General features: G+C 52.6%; 1 protein-coding gene and 1 long non-coding RNA gene across 4 annotated transcripts in view; one reads left to right on the forward strand and one right to left on the reverse strand.

The window, feature by feature from the left end:
• Positions 1-24,456, reverse strand: RAB7B (RAB7B, member RAS oncogene family). 2 transcript variants are annotated; one of them, XM_082702994.1, is made up of 6 exons: positions 24,227-24,456; positions 16,812-16,880; positions 16,272-16,398; positions 15,355-15,570; positions 7,744-7,869; positions 1-2,109 (listed from the first exon to the last, which is right to left on the reverse strand). In XM_082702994.1, the coding sequence occupies exons 2-6, from the start codon at positions 16,862-16,864 to the stop codon at positions 2,029-2,031; spliced, it is 603 nt and encodes a 200-aa protein (XP_082559120.1). In that variant the 5' UTR covers positions 16,865-16,880; positions 24,227-24,456; the 3' UTR covers positions 1-2,028. The 2 variants fall into 2 exon arrangements, with proteins under 2 accessions (XP_082559120.1, XP_082559121.1); XM_082702995.1 differs by lacking the exon at positions 24,227-24,456 and adding an exon at positions 17,121-17,199.
• Positions 24,122-24,737, forward strand: part of LOC309849926 — an 8,061-nt gene continuing 7,445 nt past the window's right edge. Inside the window, exon 1 of one of the 2 annotated variants that reach the window (XR_014303997.1) lies at positions 24,122-24,490. This is a non-coding gene — a long non-coding RNA (uncharacterized lncRNA). The remainder of the gene's footprint in view (positions 24,491-24,737) is intronic. The other variant, XR_014303998.1, reaches the window with a different exon arrangement.

The raw sequence follows: 24,737 nt of genomic DNA on the forward strand, positions 1-24,737 counted from the left end.
AACAATAAAGTACACATTTATTATTGTGGCGCACAGTTTGCAACAGTTCATACGCCCATTGCACGAGCTGCTGTAGACACACACCCAAACACCGTGTGTCCGAGCCACAGTCTGGGGGACTCCCAGGAAGCCCACGTGACCTGCAGACCACTCCCATGAAGGACACAGACAGTGCCTTACTCCCAGACACATGCCGCTGCCCAGGATGAGCCAGTCCTTATCCCACAGCTGGGTGGGGAGGCAAAGCTCCCCAGACTCTCCTGCTGACCCCTTCCCCCCAGGACTCCCTACCTCCGGGAGTATCGTCGGAGTCAGAGGACATCAGAAGTCCTGTGCTCGCACGCCAGCTCTGCTCGGGGGGGTACGTTGGTGCAGATAGGAGACCTCCGTGGCGGGCAGTCATGTGGCCTGGGAGCCTCCGAATGGTCATCTCGGCCACCCCTGTCAGCTGGGCCCTGCCTGTACTCTCTGTTGCCAGAGAGTCTGCAGGGACAGGGAGTCTACGAGTTTTCCAGAACCCTCATCCTAGTAGGGGTTACTCATATGGATTTCTGGCTGGAATCATTCATGTTTCAGTTTCTGCCCATTTCTTACCAGGTGGAGGAAACTGGGATTCTCCTACCCCTCAGATCTCATGGGTTAAACATGCCCACAGCCTGAGGACCAGCTTTGAGGACTGGCACGGAGAGAAAAGCCCTTGCTTCAAGTGTCAGGCAGTGGCCATTGGCCACTCAGCCTGCAAGAAGCACGGCTGCCCTCTGGTGGCCAATCAGTGGCGGCTCAAGGAGCCGCTGGGGGGGCGGGGTCCCCTTTGCTTGTCTCTGGGACAGCAGCAGCTTTGAGTCTTCAGGTAAATGACTGTCCTTGCACTGTTGCTGGACCACAGCAAACCTGTCCTCACCTCAGGGCTTTGGCTCTTGCTGCCTCCTCTCCTTGAAATGCTCTTTGTCTAGATCTCCAGTGCCAGTCCCCTGTGCATTCTCTAGTCCTTATGCCAAATGACACCTCCTCAGGGAAGCCCTCCTGGATCATTTTGTCTGAAACAGCACCAACTGCCATTCCTGTTTCTTTCTACCCCATTTCCTTGTATGCTTTGTTCAAGCGCGTATCTACTATTTGAGAATAGGTTTCAATTCTGTGCCTGTGACTTCTCTCCCTTATCAGAACGCGGGCTTCCGGAGAGCAGGGTCCCTGTCGGTTTCATTTGTCACTGGACCTCCGTGCATTGTACCTCAGAGATACTCAATGATACTCACTGAAGGAATAAATAAATGCGTACCAACGAGAGCAACTGAGATTTAAGCTGACCTTCAGGTCCTTGAAATCACACCCTGAGGTGGGCGGGAAACACACCACTCCCACTGGGCCAACTAGCAAGCCGAGGCTGAGAGAGATTTATAGGAGTCGTCTGAGCTTCGGCAGAGAGGAATGAGCCAGTCCTTGGTGCATTTTCCTGGGCTCCATACCCTGGGGGGGACAGAACGATGTTCCAGGCCTGGACCATGGCCGCCAAGGGTTGAAGCAGGCCCTCTCTCCTGGCCTGGTGACCAAGGGACCCTGAGCTGCGGCCTGATCCCAAGCTGTCCTGTGGTTTTGCGGGTGTGTGGTGGCCTGGACGAAGAAGGCCAGCTCACAGGAGCGTAGAACAGGACTCCGGAGACCACGGCCCATCTGCCCGCAGAGCTGCGTCTTCTGCAGCACGACTGTGTTGGGGAGGGCGGGAAGCAGGAAGGCTGGAGCCAGCGAGGGATCGGTGACTCCTCCGGGGTCCAGATTGGGCTGTGACATTCTGGGTTCCATGGGGGCCCCTGAGGGCCCAGCCGTGTCCTCACTGCACTCAGCCCGAGGTGGGGGCTGCACTCTGATCTGGGCCTGGCACAGATGTGAGGGGATTGGGGGCTGCAGCCGCAGAGCCTGGGTGGCTGGGGCTGGGCTCGGCAGGTGCGGGGGTGGGGGCGGCTGGCGGGGGCCGGGATGCCCAGGTCCCAAGCAGGCTTCGTCTGAGCACCAGAGCGGGAGTCTGAACGATCAGCAACATCTACTCCTGGACTGGTCTTCTGGTGAGAGCTTGATGGAGTCTGTGAGGTAGTTCTCTAAGATGCTGCGATACTGGGGAGGGAAAAGAGAAGCCAGAGCTCACATCCTGAGAGGTGAAGCGCCTCACCTACCTTCGGTCTGGCTGCTGGTGGTTGGGCTTTTTATTCCTTCCCTAATGCTTTGGGAGGAAGCAGAGGTCCTGGTGGAGCAGGGGTGGGAGGTGGGGGGATGGGGGTTGCAGGGGGGTGGGGGGGCAGGCACTGATCTTCCCCACCTGCTTCTTTCCTCCCCTCCTCCAGCTTCTTCCCCGGAGCCCAGAGCAGGTGGACGGCATGCGTCTCCTGACCTCCAACGAGGTCCCACAACTCTCCATTCTCCAGAGGGAGAAACCGAGGTGACATCGGACCTCAGGCAGACATGACAACCCACTCCTTTCTGCTGGAGACCTCTCCTCACAAACACCCACCACGTCTGCCTCCCAGCCTCCCCCACCGCCGCCAGGGCACCTGGAGGGGCCCCGTCAGTCCTCGGCCCTTCCCATGGCCTCTGTCCCCCCTGAAACAGACTCAGCATTTCTGAGGGGCCTGTTTGCTTCTCCGCCCACCTCCCCAAACCCTTGGGTCCCAGCAATGTCCAGAGAAAGCCTCTCCCCACCCAGGGGGGCCGCTTCTCTCCCAGGACCCACCCTGCTTGGCTCTGGGTGAGGGCGGCATGGGCAAGGGGACCCTTCCTCCAGGAGATGAATTCAAGGGCAAAAGGGTCTCTACTTCCGGGGACCCCACCTCTTTACTCTGCCCGGCTCTCACCAGTCAGCAGGCTTAGGCGTCCGAGCCCGCGCCACTGGTACTGCGTGTGTGAGTGTGCGAGTCGGCGAGGGCCTCTTGCTGCCTTGGCGTGGACCCAAGCACCCCCCGTCACTCCCGGTGAATGTCACAGCCCTTAACGCTGCAGCCCTGGGTCCCAGGAGGTGGTGTCAGGGCTCCCCTACTGTGCCCTGAGACACAGAAGATGGTCCCCTGAGGCCCCAGGACTCCCTGCCACCCCCGGACAGCGAGGTCATTTAGCCTGACGTGCAGAGCCGGGATCCGGCCCTTTTCCACATAGTTTGTTTCTTGAGAGCCCTTGTCCCTCAGCTCTCCCACGGAGGGTCTTACGGGGCCTTCGTCAGCCTGGGTATCCCTGGACAGATTAATATTTAGAATTATTAGAATGTATATAATGTAATAATAACAGTGATAATAATTTTAACAGGAAGGATTAGTGCCGGGGGTGAGGGGCTGTGTTTGCTCTGCAAGGGGTCCATCACTCTGGAGATGTCTCCACACCCCAGATCAGTCTCCCCCTGGCCGGGGTGGATGCCACACTTGACCCAGGGCCATCCTAGGGCTTCCCTGAGAGAACAGAACCCCACCCAAGGTGTCTGAGAAGAGTAAATGGGGCTGGGTGGCTCCTTCTCGCCAGCACCGTGCAGCCTGGCGTGCGGGCTCCGGCCTGGGCAGCTCCCCATGTGTCCAGTCCTCCCGCTGGCCCTTTCTGCTGGGTGCAGGGTCCCCTCACGCCACAGAGTGAAATGTGACCATCCTGACATTTCCGAACCTCCCTGCGAGGGCCAAGGAAGAGCACAGCGTCCCTGACTAAGGCCCCCATTACACCGAGAGATCCGGCTCTGGCTGAGAGGAAGGTTTCAGAAGGATTCTCCTATTGTCTGCTGTTTTCTGGGTCCCTCCCTCATCATGAAAGCCCGAGACCTTGGCTGGGATCTGGAACTTTCCTAACCGGATCTTCGGGCCCAGGTGGCAGGGCCTGCTGGTTCATCCCCCCAAGTGTGCCCCACCCTCTCGTCCATGCAAGGCCCCGATGGGACCCCAGAGCCCCTCGTGACCAGAAGCCTGTGCCACTGTCCACAACGCTAACCTCTGGGGAAAGAGACTGGGTGCACCCGGGGGGGCTGCGGCCAAGCTTTCTGGCTCTTCTGCATTTTATTCTAGAGTCAAACAGATCACTGCCTCTGGAAGGTGCGAGAAACCTCCTCATTCATTACACTGGCAAAAAGTGAGGTCTTCACACCAGCCATCTTCACCCACTAATAGTCACACCTCCTCGGGTCCGTGTCACCAGAGTCCTTCCCATTTCTGACATCATTTCCGTGCCCCTGGCAATGTGTGCGTCTAACTGGAAAGTCACACAGTACCATCCTCACGCACGCACCTGTGGGCCCAAGCGCTGTGACTGGCTGTGGCATCTGTCCTCGCAAGCCTGATCACCGCTATGGCCCTGCCTTTAGATCCTGCCTCTGGGGGACCTCAGAAAGGTCCTGCCCCTTCACCAAGCTTACTTGCTCACCAGCCAGCCCGCTTCCCTCCTGGACTTGGCGATTGTGTCTTTTTCCTGTTAGCTTAGAAGGAACTGAGCCTCCAGGCTGCAGGTCACGCCCACGGGGGCCAGGCCTGACCGCTCCCAGCCCAGAGAGTGTGCCAAGTTGGTAAGAGCAACCTCTCATCATCCCAGAACCCCTGAAGCAGGCGGTGTCCCTTCTTGGATCATGAGGGCATTCTTAGTATTTTGGAATAACTAAGTAGCCCCATCCTTGAAAGTGGCCAGATCAGGATACTGAAGTACCTACCACCTTTCCTTTCAAAATGTTAGCCACGGATCTATTCTGGTGTTGAACTCACAAATCACTTTCCAACCAGAGTTTGCTGCAGAACTCCGATGTTCTGAGGGACCACGAGTGTGTCCTGTGCCCCAGTGGACCGCAGCATTCCCTCCTCTAGATGCTTGTGTTCTCCCCTCTCTTCTCTAGCTTGATCCCTAGCATTGTACTTAATCCTGCCTCCGATTGCCAAGCTGGGAACCTGGTCATCGACTTTAAACAGCTACTGGTTCCTTCTCTCCTACATCCATCATCAACCGCTGAGGCTCTCCCTCCGAAGTCTGCTGAATCCACCCAGTCCTGCCACCTCCATTCTGTCATGCCTGGACTGTTGCAGTACCTTCTCATCTGCCCCTGGGGCCCGCCCTCCACGAAGCAGGGAGCTCCCCTGGCAGAAACCCTTATGCAGAGCTCCTGTGTTAAAACAGCTACCTTCTGTTCAGTGCCGTCTCTCTACGATGAATTGCTTTCTTCGGCCCTTGCAACAACTCCAGTAGGAAGATATTATTATTTTTACTTTAAAGAGACAGAAGTGGTGGCTGATGGAGGTTGCATGACTTGTTTTAGGACACACAGTTAAGAGGTAGAGTCTGGACTTAACATCAGATGCACTGGGCTTCGGAGCCCCAGCCTGGGGCTTTCCTCCCCGTCCACCCCTCATATCTCCCTCACTCCCTCCACCACCTCCCTGGGAAGGAGAGAAAAGCTCTTGGTAGAAAATGTCTTTGAAAACGTGTTTGACCTTAAACTAGAAATGTGCAATCTCCAGTTTCGCTTTAAACATCCACGTGAATTTTAGATGCTAGGCTCTAGTAATTATGTTTGTTTCATTTTAATGTGAAAATATTTCTCCTTCCAGTTTCTGAGTAAAGGACACGCATGGTGGGGTGTCAAGGTGCTGGGTGAGCCCCCACATGCCTCGGGTCCAGTGGCGTGATCTGGAGAGCCCGCACCCGCAGCGTGAATTTCAAGTCCCTGTTGGGGCTCTCCGGGACCTCATGATCCTTGCTGTTGACCTTGGGGATCTTCCTTGCTTGCACCACACCCCTGCTTCCCTTCATGCCATGTTTCCTTCTACAGACCGACCCACAGTTGGTTCCTCACGTGAGCCCTGTGGGTTGGTCCCTGGGCCTCTGGCCATGCCCTTCTCTCCGTCCGTCTCCTGCGCTCCCCCGCCCCTGTGTCCACCAGCAAACTGCGTATTGTCTTTCAACACCCAGGTCACATGCCCTTTTTGTAGACAGCATCCTCACCCCGCCTTGCCACCAGCCAGCCTGCACTGAGTCATCTCTGTGCCTTGACCCTGCTCCCTCTGGGGCACGTAGCTCCACGACAGCCTGTCTGTGAACATCTTACTCCCCTACCTGACCTTAGAGCCCCTGAGGTCCCTAGCTCCAGCCCTAGCCTGAGAACTCAATCAATGTTTCTGGGATTGCATTATTTCCATTTTACAGATGAGGAAACTGAGGCCCAGAGAGTCCCATGTCTTGCCCAGGGGTCCACTTGGAAGCACCAGAGCGGGATTCGAATGTAGGTCAGCCTGCTGTGGACACCGTATTTGTGACTTCCAGACTTCTCATTGGTAAGTTTCCACCATCGACATGAGGGACTGACCTGGGCTTGCTATGCTATTCTCTTACCAGGTAGGATATTAACACACCACCACCACCACCACCACCACCATCAGTAGAGAACTTCATAAAGTGGACACAGCAAGAAAGATGTAACTTTAAGAATAAAGGACACTCCTTCTTCAGAAAGGGCGGATGCCGGCCACACACAGACATGGGCTGTGGGCAGATGGTGCTTCCCCGTGACTCAGCATTTGGCAACCATTGCGCAGTGTTTGCGGAGAATCAGAGCGCCATACAGGGTCAGACAACATTCCTCCGCTTTCCAGCGGAACGGCATGAGCAGGCACAGCTGTGGGTTAAGAGCCAACGTTGCGGACTGTGTCATAAAACCACACCTCTCGATCATGCGCTAGAGACAGACGCCCCCAGCTTCCCTTTAACACAAGGCAGCAGGAGCTCGGGGCTGAGGGGAAGCACAAAGACAGCCTGTGGGGGCAAACCCCAGGATGAAGGCTTGGAGATGTCTGGGGGGCACCCACGGGGTGTCTCTCCGGGTGGGCGGCCGCTAGGAGGGGGTTGCTGCGATGCCCCCAGGCAGGGCCTCGGGGCCCGGCACCTGGTCACCCACGACATCAGCAGGCACCTGCATGGAGGGGAAACCCTCCATCTCTCGTGCTCTTTTCCTCAATTCAAAATCATTGCTGCCATGAGCCTCTCCCTTCTTCTGAGAAGCCCACCCTGATTACATGTGGCAGGCTGATGAGGCAAGCTGATCCGTGCCCGGTGCCGATCACTCAGGAACCCTCCTCTGAGTTTCCAGACTCCGTATCCGAAGGGGATGAAAACCCTGCTCCTGTCTTCCCTGATCGTCCCGCCCTCCCCGCCCCCCACAGCTGGGGTGCGCGCCGCTTCTCAGGGGCCCCCCACTAAATCCTTCCCCAGCACACACCTGTACTGTGACCATGCGTGGGCCTATCGGACTGCCTCCAGAGAGCAAGGGGCCCTGAGCCTTGCGCACTGCCCCGCACAGATGACACACTCAACACGGGGGCCACAGCTACCCGGCTGTTTGACTGGAGCATGTCAGCAACTGCGGCAGACTTGATCTCTCCTTGGACAGATGCTTGGGCCTGTGGGGCTTCTTTCCCACCAGCCCGGATGGAGCTAGATCATTGTTCGCAAACCCTACTGCATGAGCATGTCCAGAGGTGAGGGGCAGAACCGTCTGTTTCAGAAACTGCATAGATGATACTCTGCCAGACAGAGGAGCACCAGCTCTCCCCCCAAGGAAGCCTCATACTTCTGGCCTTCTGGGGCTCAGAATCAGGGTACGGCTGAGCCCATTGCGTAACTCATTAGGACGACGAGCAAGCCTGTCCTACCCATGGTCCTACATGCACCCAGTGTATTCTCTGGAAGCTCCCAAGTTCCTCATCCTTGGGGGCCGGTCCTAGAGGTACAGTCCCCACAGCTACTCACCCTGGACAGAGCCCGGCTGGCCAGCATCTCGAAGGCTTGCACCACATTGATGTCATTCTTGGCACTGACTTCAAAGTAGGGGATATCCTTCTCTTTACACCAGCCTTGGGCTACCTCCTGGGGCACCTGAATGAGGGAAGACGTGATCACTGACCCTGTATCATCACCGCCACCATCCCCACCGTCGTCATATTGCCCGTCACCGTATCCCCACCTCTGCTCCCATTTATCAAGAATCTTCCATGTTTCCGAAACTTGACATGCACTCCTTAAAAACAAACAAACAAACAGATGGGGGAGGGAAGAGAGAGAGAGAGAGAGAGAGAGAGAGAGAGAGAGAAAACAAGCAGGGAATGCTGCAGAGGGAGAGAGAGAAGCAAGCTCCCCGCTGAGCAGAGAGCCCGATGTGGGGCTCGATCCCAGGACCCTGGGATCATGACCCGAGCTAAAGGCAGCCACTTAACCCATTGAGCCGCCCAGGTGCTCCTACATACATTCTTTCTTAACATAGATCTATGAGGTGGTTACTGTTAGCTCCATTTTCCAGATGGGGAAACTGAGGTCCGTGCTCAGAGTGTATAGGGTTGAGCAGGACTTGAGCACAGACCTGGAAGAGAATTAGCGCTCACTGTACTATATTACCTTCCTAAGGTTCACACTAGGCACCTCTTCCTGCCGTTGGCTCCTCCTCCTGTCGCTTCAAAAGGAGATGAACACTGCAGACACCAGCCGGGATGGAGGACTTCCATCCCCGGAGCTGGCTGACTAGGGCCTGTGCCCAAGAGGTCTGCTGCTGAGGACAGACTCAGGTCCTTACTAACCCTCCTTCCCCAGGGTGGAGTCCTAGGAACAGTGGGTAAGCCGCTTCTATGGGCTGGATGTCTTGTCCTATTAATTCATTCAGTCTTGCCCGTGACCTTGTGAGATGGGTTTTATCAGCTCCACTTTATAGATAAGAACAAGAGGCTCAGAGGGGTTTAGCAACTTGCCTCAGGTCACACAGCTAAGAAGGCAAAGCAGGAAGGCAGCCCAGCTCAGGGCTCCAGTGACATCAGGGCCGCCCTCTATAGGGCACCGCATGAGGACCGTGCCCCTCCTGCCTCCCCCGCTAGGCCACTGGCTCCTGGAGCTCCGGTTCAAGGTCTTTTCAGCTACTGACCTGGCACCATGGGCCACTCAATGCGGGTGGAATGAGTACATCTCTCCCTGACTGCAAAAGGCCCATCAGGGTTTGAGCATGTTGGAAAGCACCCGGCAGCCCTGCGAGTTCCTTCCAAAGACAATTGGAGCCATTCAGTTTAACACCGAATTATTTCCGGGAGGAGGAAATGGCCATAGAGCGAACATTTGCTGTGCTTGGTACTTTGAAACCATGATTTCATTTTACTTAAGGGGGCAGAGTTAACATGGAGAAAGGACATTCTGCCTCTCTCCCAGAAGACAGCGCAGCTGGGGGGAAATCAGAGACGGCCTCCCTCACCCCTGCATGTCCTGGCAATGACTGTCTCACTGGGATTAAATAAAGGAAGGATCCTTGTCCCTTGTCTCTTTGGTTCTTGCTTCCCTGGGTCTCCGGTGTGACGGCAGCACCGGGGGCTCCCAGCTGTCCCTGCCAGGGCCTCTGCTGACACCAGCATCGCCCGGCGGTGGGAGGGGTGCAAAGCCTGGGGTCAGCCAAGCAGCCTGTCCTTTGGGGTGCTAGCAGACACCTCCATGCCCCATGCCCAGGTCGTGGGGGGGAACCCTAGGCCTTGGTCTTGGTGTCTGATCTCTGGGACCCTCCTGCCTTTCTGGGGAGGGCCCCAGAACTGGCCCGGACTGCTTCATTCCACGGAGCACGGATGCCCAAGTCCTGGTGAGCAACCACGAAGGCTCACAGTTCAGGAACATTCTGCACTCTTTGGAGGAAGGGTCAAGGGTGCCTGGTGATTTGTAGTGTCCTCACCGGTAACCACAAATAAATAGGCCTGAGGAGCTCCTCACTGTACCTGGATGGCTCCTTAGTAACGCAAAGGGCTTCCTGCCTTGTCAAGTCCTCCAGCGGCGAGGACGGGACCGACACTCCTTCCAGTGCCTTCCTGCTTTCCTTCTTTCTGTCCAGCCCCTCTGCGCCCCCGCCCAACCCTCTGCCCCACCCCAGGTAATGAGCATTTGACGAGACACACCACTGATACACAGGAGGCAGATGCAGTAAAAACGGAAGTCAAGTGAAAACAAGTCAAGGCCTCTGCTTCTCCAGGATACAGGGACATCTCTTGTATTTCGTGGCAAGAGACGCAGAAGTGGGATGAGTGCCCACAGGCCCAGCAACCACAGAGCCCGGACGGCAACCCTGCAGCGGCAACCCACCTGGCTCGGCTCCCTCCTCTCTCCCATCACTGGACACCGGGCTGGGCAGTGACAGTGACAGGGCCTGTCTCCTGCCTGGTTCTAACAGGCGTTTTATCTTAAGCACCCCTGATCTTACTCTGTTGGGTTGATACTGAATAGTTAAATACACGCTCCAAAACATCAGCTGAGATTATGTCATAAATTAACCTTCTTGGGGCGCCTGGGTTTGGCTCAAGTCATGACCTCAGGGTCCTGGGATGGAGCCCCACACTGGGCTGTCTGCTCAGCAGGGAGCCTGCTGCTTCCTCTGCCTCTCACTCACTCATGCTCCCTCTCTTTCTCAAAAAAACAAAGACAAAACAACAAAAACAAAAAACCTTTAAAAAGTCCCTTCCCCCTTCCCTTCTCAAACTCAGTGAGCCGGCCTGGGAACTAAGCCTCCCAGACGCGCCTTTCACTACTGGCTTCTAGCTCTTGCTGTGGTTTCTTGATTGTTTCAATCATCTTGTCTTTTATTTATAAAATGACAGATCTTTATACTCTAGGCTCGGACTGTGGAAATAAATTCAGGGTGTGCTGCTTGGGGACTTGGGAAATAGGAAATTTTTGAAAGCATTACTTTGGTTAACTTTGCTTTTGGCTGACAATATATACTATTAACATTTTTCTTCTGCTACAGTCTTGTTTGTCAGAGAGCAAATGTTTGATAAATCTAGCTCAATCTGCATAATTTTATGTATGATGCCTTTCCATCTCGTATGCATTATTTTATTAAATATTTTATTTATTTATTTGATAGAGAGGGAACACAAGCAGGGCGAGTGGGAGAGGGAGAAGCAGGCTTGCCACTGACCAGGGAGCCCGATGCTGGACTCGATCCCAGGACCCCAGGATTATGACCTGAGCCGAAGGCAGATGCTTAACGACTGAGCCACCCAGGCACCCCTAGTATACATTTTAAACGACCAACTGTATAAATGCTAACAGTGTGTCAGATACATCTCAAACCACTAGCAAAAATAAGAGAGAATATTTTCAGAAAATAGAATTCCCATGTTGGTGATGAGTCAGAAATTGCCTACCTGGGCACAGAGCAAAGAATTTACATTCTAGTGAATAAATTCCTTGTAAGGATGGGTTCTAGTGGAGCTGTTCTTTCTACCAAACTGGTATTTTCCCACTATGACCTTCTATAGCAGGAATAGGGTTTTGTTTTGTTTTTTTAAGTCAACAAATCTCTCTAAAATCATTCTGGTGGTAAATATATGTATATATGATACATACATATATAACACATATGTGTTTTATTGTGGTAACATACACGGCATCTTCATAAACATAAAATTTACCATTTTAACTATATTTTAGGGCGCAGTTCGGTGGCATTGAGCACATTCGCGTTGTGGGTAGGTATGGATGGGTCTCCAGAACCTTTTCATCATCCTAAATCTAGAATACAGTTTTAAACATTTACTTCCTTTTTATTAAGTGGGAAAAACTCCCGTGTTTTCTCAGTCCATCGTTTGGAGGAAGTAAGAGGGAGGCTGACAGCGACTTTGGTGTATTATGACCCTCATGTGCCTTATGGTGCCACTTCCTTCAAGCCCCAGGCCAGCTCCTGAGGTCTGTGTCTGAGCTCCCTGTCCCCTGGATTTGAGCCCAGGGAAGGCACTTCTTCAGGGGGCCCCTGGCTCTTAGCCACTCAGCCCTGTGCAAGTGAGAGCGCAGAGCATTATCTCAGCCGGCTTTTCTGTCCCCAAACCCTCTGCTAAGCGGGAGCAGAACAAGGACACCGAGGGGCAGCGGCTTCCCAGCCTCCCTCTCCTCACTAACGGTTCCTCCTCTCCACTTCCCTGCTCGCATTTCATTATTGCCCAGTGCTTCCCCACCTCCAGCCTCTGCCTCCCTCCACAGGTGCGCTCCCCAGGGCTTGCCCGTGGACAGACCGACTCCCCTCGCCCGCCCTCCTCCAGGGTCCTCTCTCACTTCTCCACCTTGGCTGAGCCCCGGCTTTTCCCTGGAGTCTCTGATTGGCGTGTCACCCTCACCAGTGGGGGGTTATCTCCAAATGATGCTCATTAGAGACCCCAGAGAGGGGGGATGGGCTTGCCTGGGTCCTCTCTGCTTCTTTCAAGTCTCTATCTTTCCTCTCTCTGCAGAGCGAAGACATCTCCCATGCCCGTGAGGCTTGGACAGACACCTGTCTACCCCTCGGAGTCATCACCTGTTCTTTCTAGCCTGCTTGTTGCCATCCTGACCCCCGTCGCCCGCGCCTCCCAAGGCAGCCTCGCCTTACCTGCCCCCCCAGCGGAACACAGACTGAATCTTCTCTCCAGCTCAGCCTCCTCTTCCCAGGTCTTGACTCAGGGGACCTCTGTCAAGTGTTGAATCTGGCCTCTCCTTCTGCGACACAGTCTCCTTCCCTTCAACCTCCTCCCACCCTCCCCCTTTCTGCCCTGCCCTTCCGCCGTGGACACCGCAGCTGCCGGCTCCTTCAAACCTCTCCTCGGCTCTCTTCTTCCCTTGGTGGCTGTCCATGCCCCCACATCGCTACCCTTCAGCCACTCTTGTCTGGAAACACCTCAGTCCTCGGTCCCTCGTTCCTGGCTCTCAACCCGCACGTGGCTACTGGAGAAAAACCCATGTAGATGCCAGCTCTAACTCCTGGTCTCCGTCACCTGAGCCTCGAGTGTCACCCCTTCTTATCCTTGACTTTGACTTCTCTCCAGGGTAACTGGCAAAGCTTCACCGTGATTCCTGAAGACTTCTACTTGGCTCCCTTCCTCCTCCTGCTCAATAGAAGCTGGTGCCTCTGATTTCACTGAGAAAAAAAAATCAGACTCTCAGGCCTGAAATCCTTCAACTTCCCGCTCTGACCTGCAGGCTCATGAAGCAGGATGTTAAAATGGGAGGTTCGGCAGAGGTGCTACACTTTGGTGGATGTCAGATAGAAAGCAGGTTGGGGGACAGACCGTCCCAGGAGCTTGCCCATTTCCAAAAGTTCATGACCAAGCAATTGCTAGATGACTCTAAGACCCACAGCATGGATAGGAAAGGATTGAAAAGGATTTCTTTGGAAATAGCTGTGTTGTGGGTATACACCTTCCCCTCCTGCAAAAGAGAACAGGGTAAAGCCTGGCCTCTGCCGAAAGGAGGCTACAAGGAGGCCCCCTGAAAAGCCCAGCATCCGACCCCTGCAGTTTGGTGGGTACAGTGGACAGGTGCCTGACATGCCCCTGAGGGGTTTAAGGCAAAAGGCGACAGGGCAGAGAGAACAGACTGCCAGGAGAATGAATCTCCCTTCCCCCCCAGGAGGGAACCAGAGCTCCAGGGCAGGCCTCATGAAGCAGACAGGGGTGGGGGTGGGGTGGTGACTCCACTGCAAGAACCAGCCTGGAGCTGTTATAAATTCCCTCAGCAGCACTGCCTGCAGGATCTGGTGCCCCCAGCTGGGTGGAGGATGGAAACTCAGGAGATGAGGAAAGGGGGAAAATGTAAGATGCTTGTCATGAGAGGGCCAGTAAATGCTTCCCGTGGAGGCCACTTAAGGACCCAAAGGTAATTGGTGGAAGAGAGAACTTGAAACACCTATCAGGACCAGAAAGTAGAAAGTATCTCATGATAGTACCCATCAAACCAGGATTTTCCTGATCTCCTGCCTTCTCCCTCTTGTTTTTTTTTTTTTTTTTATTTTTATTTTTTAAAGATTTTATTTATTTGACAGACAGAGATCACAAGCAGGCAGAGAGGCAGGCAGAGAGAGAGGAGGAAGCAGGCTCCTCTCTGAGCAGAGAGCCCAATGGGGGACTCAATTCCAGGGCCCTGGGGTCATGACCTGAGCCGAAGGCAGAGGCTTAACCCACTGAGCCACCCAGGCGCCCCCATCCCTCTTGCTTGGTTTCTGACAGCGTCTGAAGCCAGAATTATCTGGGGGAGGGGGAGGAAGCATGGACACATACAATTGGCAATGAGATGTAAAGGACCATCTCCCCCACCTAGACCACAGTGTTCTCACCTATAACTGCCCCAAGCTGGAAAAAGAAAGGGAGACACCTGGTCTTTCAATGAAGTTAGGACTTTGATTATTACCTGAGACCGGATGTTTGCAATTAAAGAACTGACACTAAATTTGCAACCTGAAGTGACCACAGAATCGATGTTGCCTAGATTTCTATTCCCAGCACAGACATCTCCTTTGAAGTTTTATTCTTATATATTCTACATCCTACTGTCATCTCCAATTCATTGTTCTACAAGTTCCTTAAACTCTTTCTGAACAGGAGACTCTTCTTAATGACAGTGGTAACTTCGTTGGAAGCACCATCATCCACCCACCCATCCACCCATCCATCCATCCACCCAACCACGTGTTGGTCCATCTATCCACCCATCCATCCATCTATCCATCCATCCAGCCTGTCCATCTGTTCATCTGTCTATCCACCCATCATTCCAAATGATGCCTCAGTTCTATCCTTTTCTCTGTTTGAACCGTTGTGAAAATATAGCTCAAAGATGACCGCTCATTCCCTCATTTCTCTATTTGAAACACCAAGACAACCTTGTTTAAATGGCTCTTTTCAGGGTCATTTAATCTTCATCTGGCACAAGAGCATCTTTTACAAATTAAGTCTACCTCTATTGTTATCTCATTAGTATGCAAGAAGAAAAGAGCTCTAATCAATCCCACTACAGCGGTAAACACCTACATGAGTGGGGTCACTATAGCTATGGAGTAGACAGGCTGTCATATAGTTAGCCAGATGATCCAGAATACGTGAATGCTAATAAAAATATGTATTACTAACTTTCCCAGAAAATTTATAGAGTCAAGAATATATAACTGCAATCCCCTGTCCGACCCTGGGTGGAAATACTATTCTACAAGTTAATTCAAATTCCACCTGCCTTCTTCTGAGGTCTTAATTCTTCCATTCCCTGTCTCAAGACAGAATTGCTTCCACTTCTCAGCTCCCATCATGCTATTTCTTGCCTTTGCTCAGGCTACTTTTTCAGCCTGGAACCCACCTTCTCTCAGATACCCTTTCTCTATTCTAGGCTTGAGTAGATCCTTTCACTGGGGTTCCCAAATATAGGTCTATCTCTATCATTGCATTTATCATAATCATCTTTTAGAGTCTCTGTATCCACTGCTAGACTGCGAGATTCTAGAGATAAGAACTATGTCTGATTCAGCTCGGTATGTGTGGGACCTACCAGGGGGCCTGGCACATAGTAGGTGCTCACACAATGTTTGGTGACCAAAAGTATGGACAGTACCTGCCGGTCTGCGAGATCAATCTTGTTTCCCAGTACCACCATGGGGTAGGAGGGCTCCATTGGAATAGTTTTGGCCAGAACATCACCCCGCCAGGTATCCAGCGCTTCAAAGGACTCTAGGTCGGTGACATCGAAAGCCAGGATGCAGCCGTCGGAGCCTTTGTAGAATGTGGACACCATGGAGCGAAATCGCTCCTGTCCGCCTGTGTCCCAGATCTGGAGGGAAAGAGCAGCCACCCCATCAGGCCGTGATGAGGGCCTGGAGGTAGGCCCAAGAGGGCCACATGATGTCAAAGTTTCCTTTTCTGGGTCGGAGGCAAGACAGCCCTGGCACAGGTACTTGGGGTCCTTCTACACACGGGCATCTTCGCTCTCTCGCCCATGGACACCACAGCATCTTTGCACCATCGTCTGAGCTCGCACATTTCCCCTGGCTCATTAGGACAAGCACAGTTATTCTCATCTGTCAGATTTGGACCTTGGGAGTGACTTGCTCAAGGCCACTACCAAGATTTCCAGAGGACCTGAGACTAGGCGTGAGGCCTCCCAACTCCTAGATTTGTCCTTTTTCTACCCCCTGCCCCCAGATCAGGGATCAGCAATTTTTTTCTTAAAGGGCCATGTTGTAAATATCGTAGGCTTTGCAGACCACACTGCGTGTTGCAACTACTCAGTTCTGCTGTAGTGGGGAAAGCAGCCATAGACTGTAAGAAAACAGCGGCCACGCTGTGTTCCAGTGAAACTTAATTTACTAAGAACAGGTAGTGGACCACGTTCAGCCCCTGAGTTGAAGTCTGCTGATCTCTGCTCCAGACCTTTGTAGCTCCTGGTGCACACTGCTCCGTGAGTGGCTAGCTAAGGAATGTGGGATGACTGCCAGCCATGCATGCTGAAGAGGGAAAGTCTGAGCTGCTCACCTGCAGCTTCAAAGTTGTGTCGTCCAGGATGATAATCTTGGAGAGGATGCTGGCCCCCAGCGTGGTCTGGTAGTCCTCATAAAATGTCTTGTGCACATACTGGTGGAGGAGGGAAGTCTTTCCTACACTGAGGACAAACCCCCAGACACATGTGAGCAACGCATGCACGTGCGCGCGCATGCGCGCACACACATACACAGCCCACCATTCTCAGATCTTGCCATGCCCCTCCTGCCGCCATCTCTCCGAGAGTCTGAATATCTAACACCTGCAGTCCCGTGACCACAGTGAGAAGTAGGAGACTAAGGAATGGACTCGAGAAGCCGGGACTCATCCACATAAACCAGAAACTAGGCAGCCCAGCTCTCGGGCTCTTTTGCTCATCTGAGCTCTCTCTCTTCCTGGGGGTGGGATGTCCTCCCTGGTGCCATGCTGAATCAGAGAGGGACCCATGGTAGGTGGGAAATATTCAGGAGGTCTCCCTGCCCTTGGGTAGGGGCTGCTTCCCAACCCCCATCCCCTGAGCTGATCTGGACTTACCCCAGGGCTCCGATGATGATGAGCTTCAGGTCCACCTTCTTCCGGGGATTCATGGAGGGATGTCAGAGCCTGCAGGGAAACAGAAGTCAGTTGCATGCTGGTCAGAGTCTCTCGCAGCCGCTGCTGCTGGGGCTGGCCTCTGCTTTCCCTTCTTTGATGTGCAGATCACTGCTCTGGGCCCAGTGAGGTGGGGTTCTTCGCCCACAGAGACGGATGATCAGCAATCCTTATGCCCCCTCACCAGCTTCCTCTTGGGGCCTCCCTGAGGCTGTAAGTGTGGTGGTCCCACAGGACAGGCACATGGCTTACCCTTCAGCTTTACCAACCCTGCTCTTGGAGGCAGCCTGGAGCACCAAGACGACCAGACAGGACTGAACAGAGGCCTCAAGGATAGTCAAGCCCGGAGCCAGGGATGGAGGGCAGTGTGGGAAGAGGAGATGGGGGCAGGACAAGGGGTCTATTGTCAGGACTGCCCGGGAGGCTTTAGATGGGAGAGCGCCCCTCCCCCAGCCCGAGGTGTCGCTGCAATCCCAGAATCAAAAGGCTCTTCTCCAATGCAGCTGGTGGGGGTGTAACTGGTACATGTTTCTGGAAAGCTACTTGGCAGCAAGTATTGATAGCCCTAAAAATGTTTCTGCCCTCCATTTCTAGGAATTTGTCCTAAGGAAATAATCTGAGATGCGGGCACAGATTCTTGTTCAAGAATGTTCTTCACAGTATTATTTATAAACATTCAACAACAAGGAAGTGGGAAAGGATGGCTGGGTGGCTCAGTCCTTAAGTGTCTGCTCAGGTCATGATCCTGGAGTCCTGGGATTGAGCTCCTTCTCCCAGTCCCCCTGCTTGTGTCCCCTCTCTTGCTGTATCTGTCAAATAAATAAATACAAATCTAAAAAAAAAAAAAAAAAAAAAAAAAGGAGGTGAGCAAATAAATCATGGCATGCAATGAGTCATTAATGTGGAGTTTTGGAGAGTATTATATTAATGTGGAAAAACGCTTATACCATAGGGTCTAAAGTTGTTGTTGTTGTTGTTGTTGTTTTAGATTTTATTTATTTATTAGAGAGAGCAAGAGCAGGGGGAGGGACAGAGGGAGAAGCAGACCCCTGCTGAGCAGGGAGTCTGATGTGGAGTTTGATCCCAGGACTCTGAGATCATGACCTGAGCTGAAGGCAGATGCCCAACCAATTGAGCCACCCAGGCTCAACCTCCTAAGGTCTAAATGAAAGACAGAAGACACTGAACTGTATATATGATACCACCCCAACTATTATGAACACAAGTTCCCACTTGTATAGAGAAAGGTCTAGAAAGAAATATACAACAAATTTAAGTGGTTAATTCTGGGTGGTAGGAAATTACACAATTTAACATGTGTTCTCTGTGCTTTTTAGTATGTTCCTTTTTTAAAATAACATGGCAAACAGGTATTATTCCTGTAAGAGAAATACATGCACCTGTGTGTGTGCATTTTCTCTAGCATGCGTATATTATCATTATCATTATTATTATTTAACAAGCTACAGCAAAACTGTCGCAAGGGGTTTGCTTAACTGGCTCTCTGGGTTCTACCCTTACAGGCGCACTTACGCAAACAGAATTCCCAGCTCCTGAGTCTCCCGTCCTTGGATGTACTCGGTAGGTGTACTGAGCAAACCTTGATCTGACTCGTCCTGGCTGAGGTGTCAGAAGAGCTTGAGCTTCCCCTGGTACTGGGAAAAAGCTCTACAGCAGATGTCCTCGGACCTTGGGTCTTGTTCTCTCACTCTGCCACTGAGGGGCTTTGGGCCAGTTCCTTCCACTTTTGGAGTCTTGACTCTCCAACTGGAGAGTGGACAGGTTGGGCCCCAAAGACTCAAGGTCCCTTCTGGTTGAAACATACTTTATCTACTGGAGCTGTAACTCATTGGCCACAGGGGCCCTGCCTGGGGTGCCTAGTGAGTGCAAAGCTAAAACAATGAGCCGTGGAGGCTGAGGGCTGCCCGTGTCCTTCCATGAGCATGTCATAGCCCAAGAATGATTTGAGGCTCTGCTCAGAGCTGCTTGTCCCAAGAGCCAGAGCTGGTGTCACTGGACCTTCTGTCATAACCCAGGAGGGCTGGGTTGGCATGGCGGGCAACAGGTCCCGGTGATCCATGACAGTCATTCCAGAAATACCTCCCTGTTCCCTGCTGCAAAGCCCTGCACTAGCTACAGGGAGGAGCACAAGCATGGAACAAATAGGACCTGCCCACTAAGGGAGTCATTATGGGAGAAAGCACAGGGCTGAGTGGTTGTGCCAGAAAGAAGGTGTAGTTTTACATCCTAACAGGTGCACAGAGAAAGTTCTGTGGGAATCTGCAGGTAGGGAGACAAGCTGGCAGTCCAACTGGGCCCTGAGACTTGTGGTTAGGGGGTGATATTTCAGAGGGAGGGGTGAAGTAATTAGAACTCTGGGAATAGGTGAATGGACAAGTTGGTTGGTTTGCTTCAGGGAAGGGTGAGGTGAAGGGCATGGAGATAGGAAAAAGCAGGGAGAAGCATCAAGTTTTAAGAGGGGTCATGGGGATCAGGCCAAGATTCTGTCCATTCATTCCTTTGTTCCTTCAGCAAACATTCCCTATGCTCCAGACAGGCAGAGGAAGATCATTCCAGGTATTAGTCATGGTGACTTTTTATCATGGGTATCACTGCTCACAGGGAAACCACCCACGGGAGAAATGGCTCAGAAGCTGCTGAAAGGTAGCATGTCTCCAAGCATCAGTTTCAATATCAGAAGGGGAGTGGGAGCCATGGTGAGCTCTTTCGTAAAGGCTTTGGTGCAAGATGCTAACTTAACTTCGAAAGATAATGCAGTGCCGTAGAAAGGGAGTCAGAACCACAGGGAGGCAGGGACAACTGGCAAAGGAACGAGAGCCTGCAGACCCCCTGCACGGGCTGCTCTGAGTTCTCTCAGAGCCTGGGGAATCCTCCAAGAGTCCTGTGAGATGAGTACCTGAGACTCAGAGAAGCCAAGTCACTCATACCCCATCAAGGCCATCCAGGTAGTAGGAGCGCAAGCCAGGGTTTGAACTGAAGGCCACAGAAGGCTCCTCTGCCATGCTGCCTCCTGACCTCCTGAGTCTGGACCCATAGAATCTGCGTGCATGGGATCTGGGGTGCTGGGATCGGGTGTGGTGCGCCCCAACCAAACCCTAGCAGAGCTGGAGGAGATGGAGAGAAAAGCAGCCACATTGACAAGAGGTTCCAAATGGGACTGGAGGGGACCAGTCTGCAGAACGAGAGCTGTTGTGTGAGGACTGAAAACTAGGGTCAAGATTCGGCACAAGGACGTGGGGGGCAATGGGTTCGCAGGCTGTGACAGGGCCATGCCTCCATCTTGGAGTCGTTTGTGCTCATGCCATACGCTGTTTGCCCAGCACTGTATGGAGGACTTTGTGAATATAAAAATACAAATAGGCATCTCGCGGAGAAGTTAAATGAGAGAATACATTATTATAATACATGTACTGCTCAAATGAAAGGTTCAAAAAATGTTAGCTCTTTTATGACTCTTGTTAGCACACAGAAGGCACCCGCGGGACTAACACAACCAGTCTCTATTTTACCACTAAAGAAACAGATGTTTATAGACAGGAGGTAGTTTTTCTCTAAAAACACAGCCTGGAAGTGGTAGGGCCTGGACTTGGAGGTAGAATTTGAATTTAGGCCTACCTGCTTGTTCTAGTGTCTTCACAAGCCTAGGACAGCAGCCACTCAGAGCCCCATTAGCGAGGCTACAGGCTGGGTGGTGTGTGGGTTTGATGTGGGGCAGCGGAGCTGGGATGCTTACGACGGGGAAGCTGGTGGTGAGGGCAGGGGAGGTAGACAGTAGACGTGTGTAACAGAGAATCAGTAGTACTACTGGGGAAGCACCCTACAGGTAATCAAAGGTAATACACAACATAAAAGTGGGCAAGGCATAGGAATGGGTAACCGGCAGAAGGCTTGTGAATGGTAAGTAGTAAGCTTTGAAAGGATACTCAACCTTACTGATTTTTAGAGACCTACAAAATTGAAAAATACCTTTTTTTTTTTTTAACCTGCCAGAGAATGGCAAATTTAAAAATACTGACGGTTACATTTAGTGTGGGCAAATGTACAGAGGATTTGCTATTGTATATTGTGGACAGACTGTGAATAGCACGGCCTTTTTTGGAGGGAAATTAGATAATGGCAAAATGTCATATCCCAGATTCTAATTTTAGAAATCTATCCTGCAGAAATGCACCTATGCGCAAACATATCTTTGTACAAAGATGACTGCTGGAGAACACTGCTGTGACCCAGTGTCCATCGATGAGCGATTCTCTACATAAATCGTGATCCATTAGGACTTTGGAATATGAGGCCGTTTTAAAAAGAGTTAAGTAATGAAGTAGAAAAATATGAGAGCAATTTAAAAAGAACATCCCCGAACATTTTGTATACTATGATCTCAGTTGTACAAAAACAACCACCTCCCGCTGTGGACCATATGTTTAGTATTATATTTCTGCTTGTCCTGTATACCCAGAAAGCTGTGGAGAGATACTCTCCATCTAAATGATTGACAGGAGCTGGGGAAAGGCAGATGAGAAGCTGGGAGCTATTGTTTTATTTTATGTGCATCTTGTTTTAAAATTTGTTACATAAGGTTCTGCTGTTATGGTAATTAAACAATATCAAATACAAAACCTTACAATTTCTTTAAAAAGAGCACATGGGTGGATGGCCCAACGTCATCTGAATGTGACTTCCTGAAAAGACAAATCCCTGGTAGCAGGGACTGATCACGAGTTTTGGAGTCCAAGTTCTCCACACATTCGTGACCTTGGTGAATTGCTTGACCTTGGTGAGTATGTTCCCTCCTGTGTAATACGAACGTGGCTCATGGCCTTGGCTTATCCTGCAGGGCGGCATGCCTCATTTCTTAGAGCAGCACAGGCTCCCCCAACTGGGGAAGACCCAGATAAATGGTCAACAACTGTATGGGATGGCGGTTGGTGGCAGAGACCGGAAATTGTTGCACCTGCCGCTTTCCATGGTGTAGACACTCCTGCCGTGGCTGATTTCAAGCCACCGGTGTGGATCCCGCCCCCGCACACTGGAGGAGGGACCTCAGAGATGATCTAGTCCAACACCGCCCAGTGTCTGAGCCATCTTGACTGCATCATGGCAAGACAGAACTAGACCTGCCCCATAGAACTCCTTCCCTCCACCAGTGGTGGGTTTCTCCTAGGGCCACACAAACATGCTCGCTCCCTCTGCCACATGCCAGACCTTCTGAGGTTTCAAGTCTACTCCTTGACTCTTTCTTGAGTCTTTTCTTCTTTAGACCCTTGTGACTCACCTTGGCCTTGACTCTGAGCTCCCTCCCTTACCCCCACCCCAGTCCCCTTTCACAGATTTGCCCTGAAAGTATCCTGCCACTGCAGATCTCCTACCCCACCCTAAGAAGGCAGAATTTTCTGAGCTGGCTTTTTACAATAGCCTGGTCCTTGCACTCAGGATAACTAGCAGGAACAGGAGGGTGACCAGGACCGTATCATTAGCAAGGGAAGGCAGGTTGGCAGAAGACACTGGCTGGGCTCATGAAGGAGGCATGGGCAGATTTCAGATGGTGGCCAAAGTCCCTTCCCATGTCCTCTGGGCTCTGCCCTTGGCCGGAGTTTGGCAACAGCTGTCCTTTTGAGCCTCCTCCCACTCCCTCAGCTGCCTCGGATGCTTCAAAGCTGGGCATCCTCTTAAAGTTCAGGCTGAGTCATCACCTTCCACTGTTAAGTAACAGGGAAAAGCTGGCTTGGGAGGCAGAGCCCTGCCTCCAGCCAGCCCTGGTCCGCCCAGAGCCGAGTGTGCGGAGACTCACTTTCTACTGCACGTGACTAACTCTTCTCCCCTTCTTGCCTGACATCCCTTCTAAGCCTGGAGCCCTGGTTGCCCACCAGCCAAAGCTATGGTTGTAGCCCAGTGCCTGGGGAGCAAGAAAGAGTGGGTTGAAGCCCACCCCGCCCCCCGTCTGCCCCAACAGCCCTGGGGCTCGGGGCCAGCCTTACAAGAACTCCTGGATCTGCTTTCCTCTCACCCTCACACTTCCCTTCTCTCCCTATCCAGCTGGCCCCCATCAGGACCCAATTACAATCTCCCGCGTCGCTGGTATTGGGTGCGGTGTCATTTCTGTGGACTAGGAGACCAGTGAGCAGGGGCAGATGTGAATTCCGAAGCAGACAGTCTCCCCACCTTGTTCCTACCGCCTTACCGCACCTTCACTGCCTCCCCTCCCTGCTCCCACATCTTGGAAACCGATAAATATAGCCGCCTTAAAAATAATGGGATTTAGGATCCTGGGAATAAAGTTTGTATTTGAAAGGAAGCTATCTATGGAGTGAAAAGCTTTATTGCTTTGAGGGAAGGCTCGTGACTCTGCTTTGCCTTCCTAAATCCCAGCAGGTCTAGACCTGCTCCCTCCACTCCACTCCAGGAAGCGTACTCATAGCCCTGGTTTCAGGAGGCTCAATACTTGCTAGTGTTCTTTAAGTTCCTGAAGTGTTGGTCCCGTCTCGCTAAGTAGGCTGTCAGTGCCCTGAGGACAGGACACTGCCTCCCACTTCTCTATCCCTCCATAGAGCCTGACCCATGCTGGGAATAATGAATCTTCAATAAATAGTCATTCACTCATTTCCATCCATTCAGCCATCCGTCTATCCATCCATCCGTCCATCCATCTAGCACATGTACTATGTGTCTACGGGGCATCAGCACTGTATAGATCTGAGGCTACAGACAAGTCACTATGTCTATGGGACTTCTGTGATGGGGCATCGACTGACAAGCTCGAATTATTTTTATTAATGCATAATGCCTTGCAGTTATAGGGCACTTGGCAGTTTACAAATGCCCGCACTGTCTGGTGGGTTCCTGAGTCAAGAGCAATGAATTAGTGGCAAGCTGAGACCAGAATTCAGAGCTGTCCAACTCTGTTCATTGCTTGCTTAGCACTGCAGAGCTGTGCCGGGAGACACAGTCTTGATTTAGAACAAGAAGGACGCTTTTCTACTCTAGGAGCTCCTTGATCCCCGATGAGATCCACTGGCCAGCAGGTTCCACCCAAGAAGGTGCCCCCTCGATGTGGCAAGGCGACCCAGGGCGTTAGCTGGCCTTCCTCTACTGAGCCAGTAGCTGTATCCTCCCGCTGAGACGGATGGCCCGTGCAGAGCCCTGAGCCGGGCCCCAGCTCCCTGGGCTGGGCTGGGCGGGGAAGTCCTTGCTGCCGGGCTCGCTGCCAGCCGGAGACGTTTCTCTGGCGTGGGGTGGGGGGTCTTTGGGTTGGATCTAAGCCCTGCAGCTGCCAGATTCTAAGCCTCATCCTTGCGTGCCTTGCCTCTCCTCCCCCCAACCCCACCCCAAAACCCCAGTACCTCTGGGGGTTGCTGGGACAGACAGAAGAACCGAAAAGAACTTCCAGGGCGCTCACAGCTGTGGCTGCTTAGCATCCGGCCTCCGAGGGCAGGCGGCGTTCTCTCTGAGTCTGGGGGTCTCCTCTTAGAGCAAAGATCTCGGCCGGTTCAGAGGAAAAAGACTTTGGATCAGAATGGCTTGTTGAGGCCAAGCGACTTCCTTCTGTTTTCCTCCTTTCCCTCTCATGCACAGACTTGGTAAAGTTGCAAAAGAGGCCGCCCCGGGTGAGCTCAGCTGCGTGGGTGGAGGGGGTGGGGTGGAATGGGAAGCCCGGTTTCAGAGCTCCCTCGGTGGGGTGGGCCCCATGAGAATTGGGTTTACAGGATGCTGGCCCCGAGGGTGGGGCGGGGGGGGGGGGGAGGAACAAGGAATGGGAGGCTCCAGTGTGGGAGCGTGCCGGTCGGAGCCCGCCGGGAAAGATACAAGTTTGTGGGCACCGTGCAAACCTTCCGGCTGGTTTAGGAACCTCTG

Source organism: Mustela nivalis (assembly GCF_964662115.1).
Source record: "Mustela nivalis genome assembly, chromosome: 16".
Lineage (NCBI taxonomy): Eukaryota > Metazoa > Chordata > Mammalia > Carnivora > Mustelidae > Mustela > Mustela nivalis.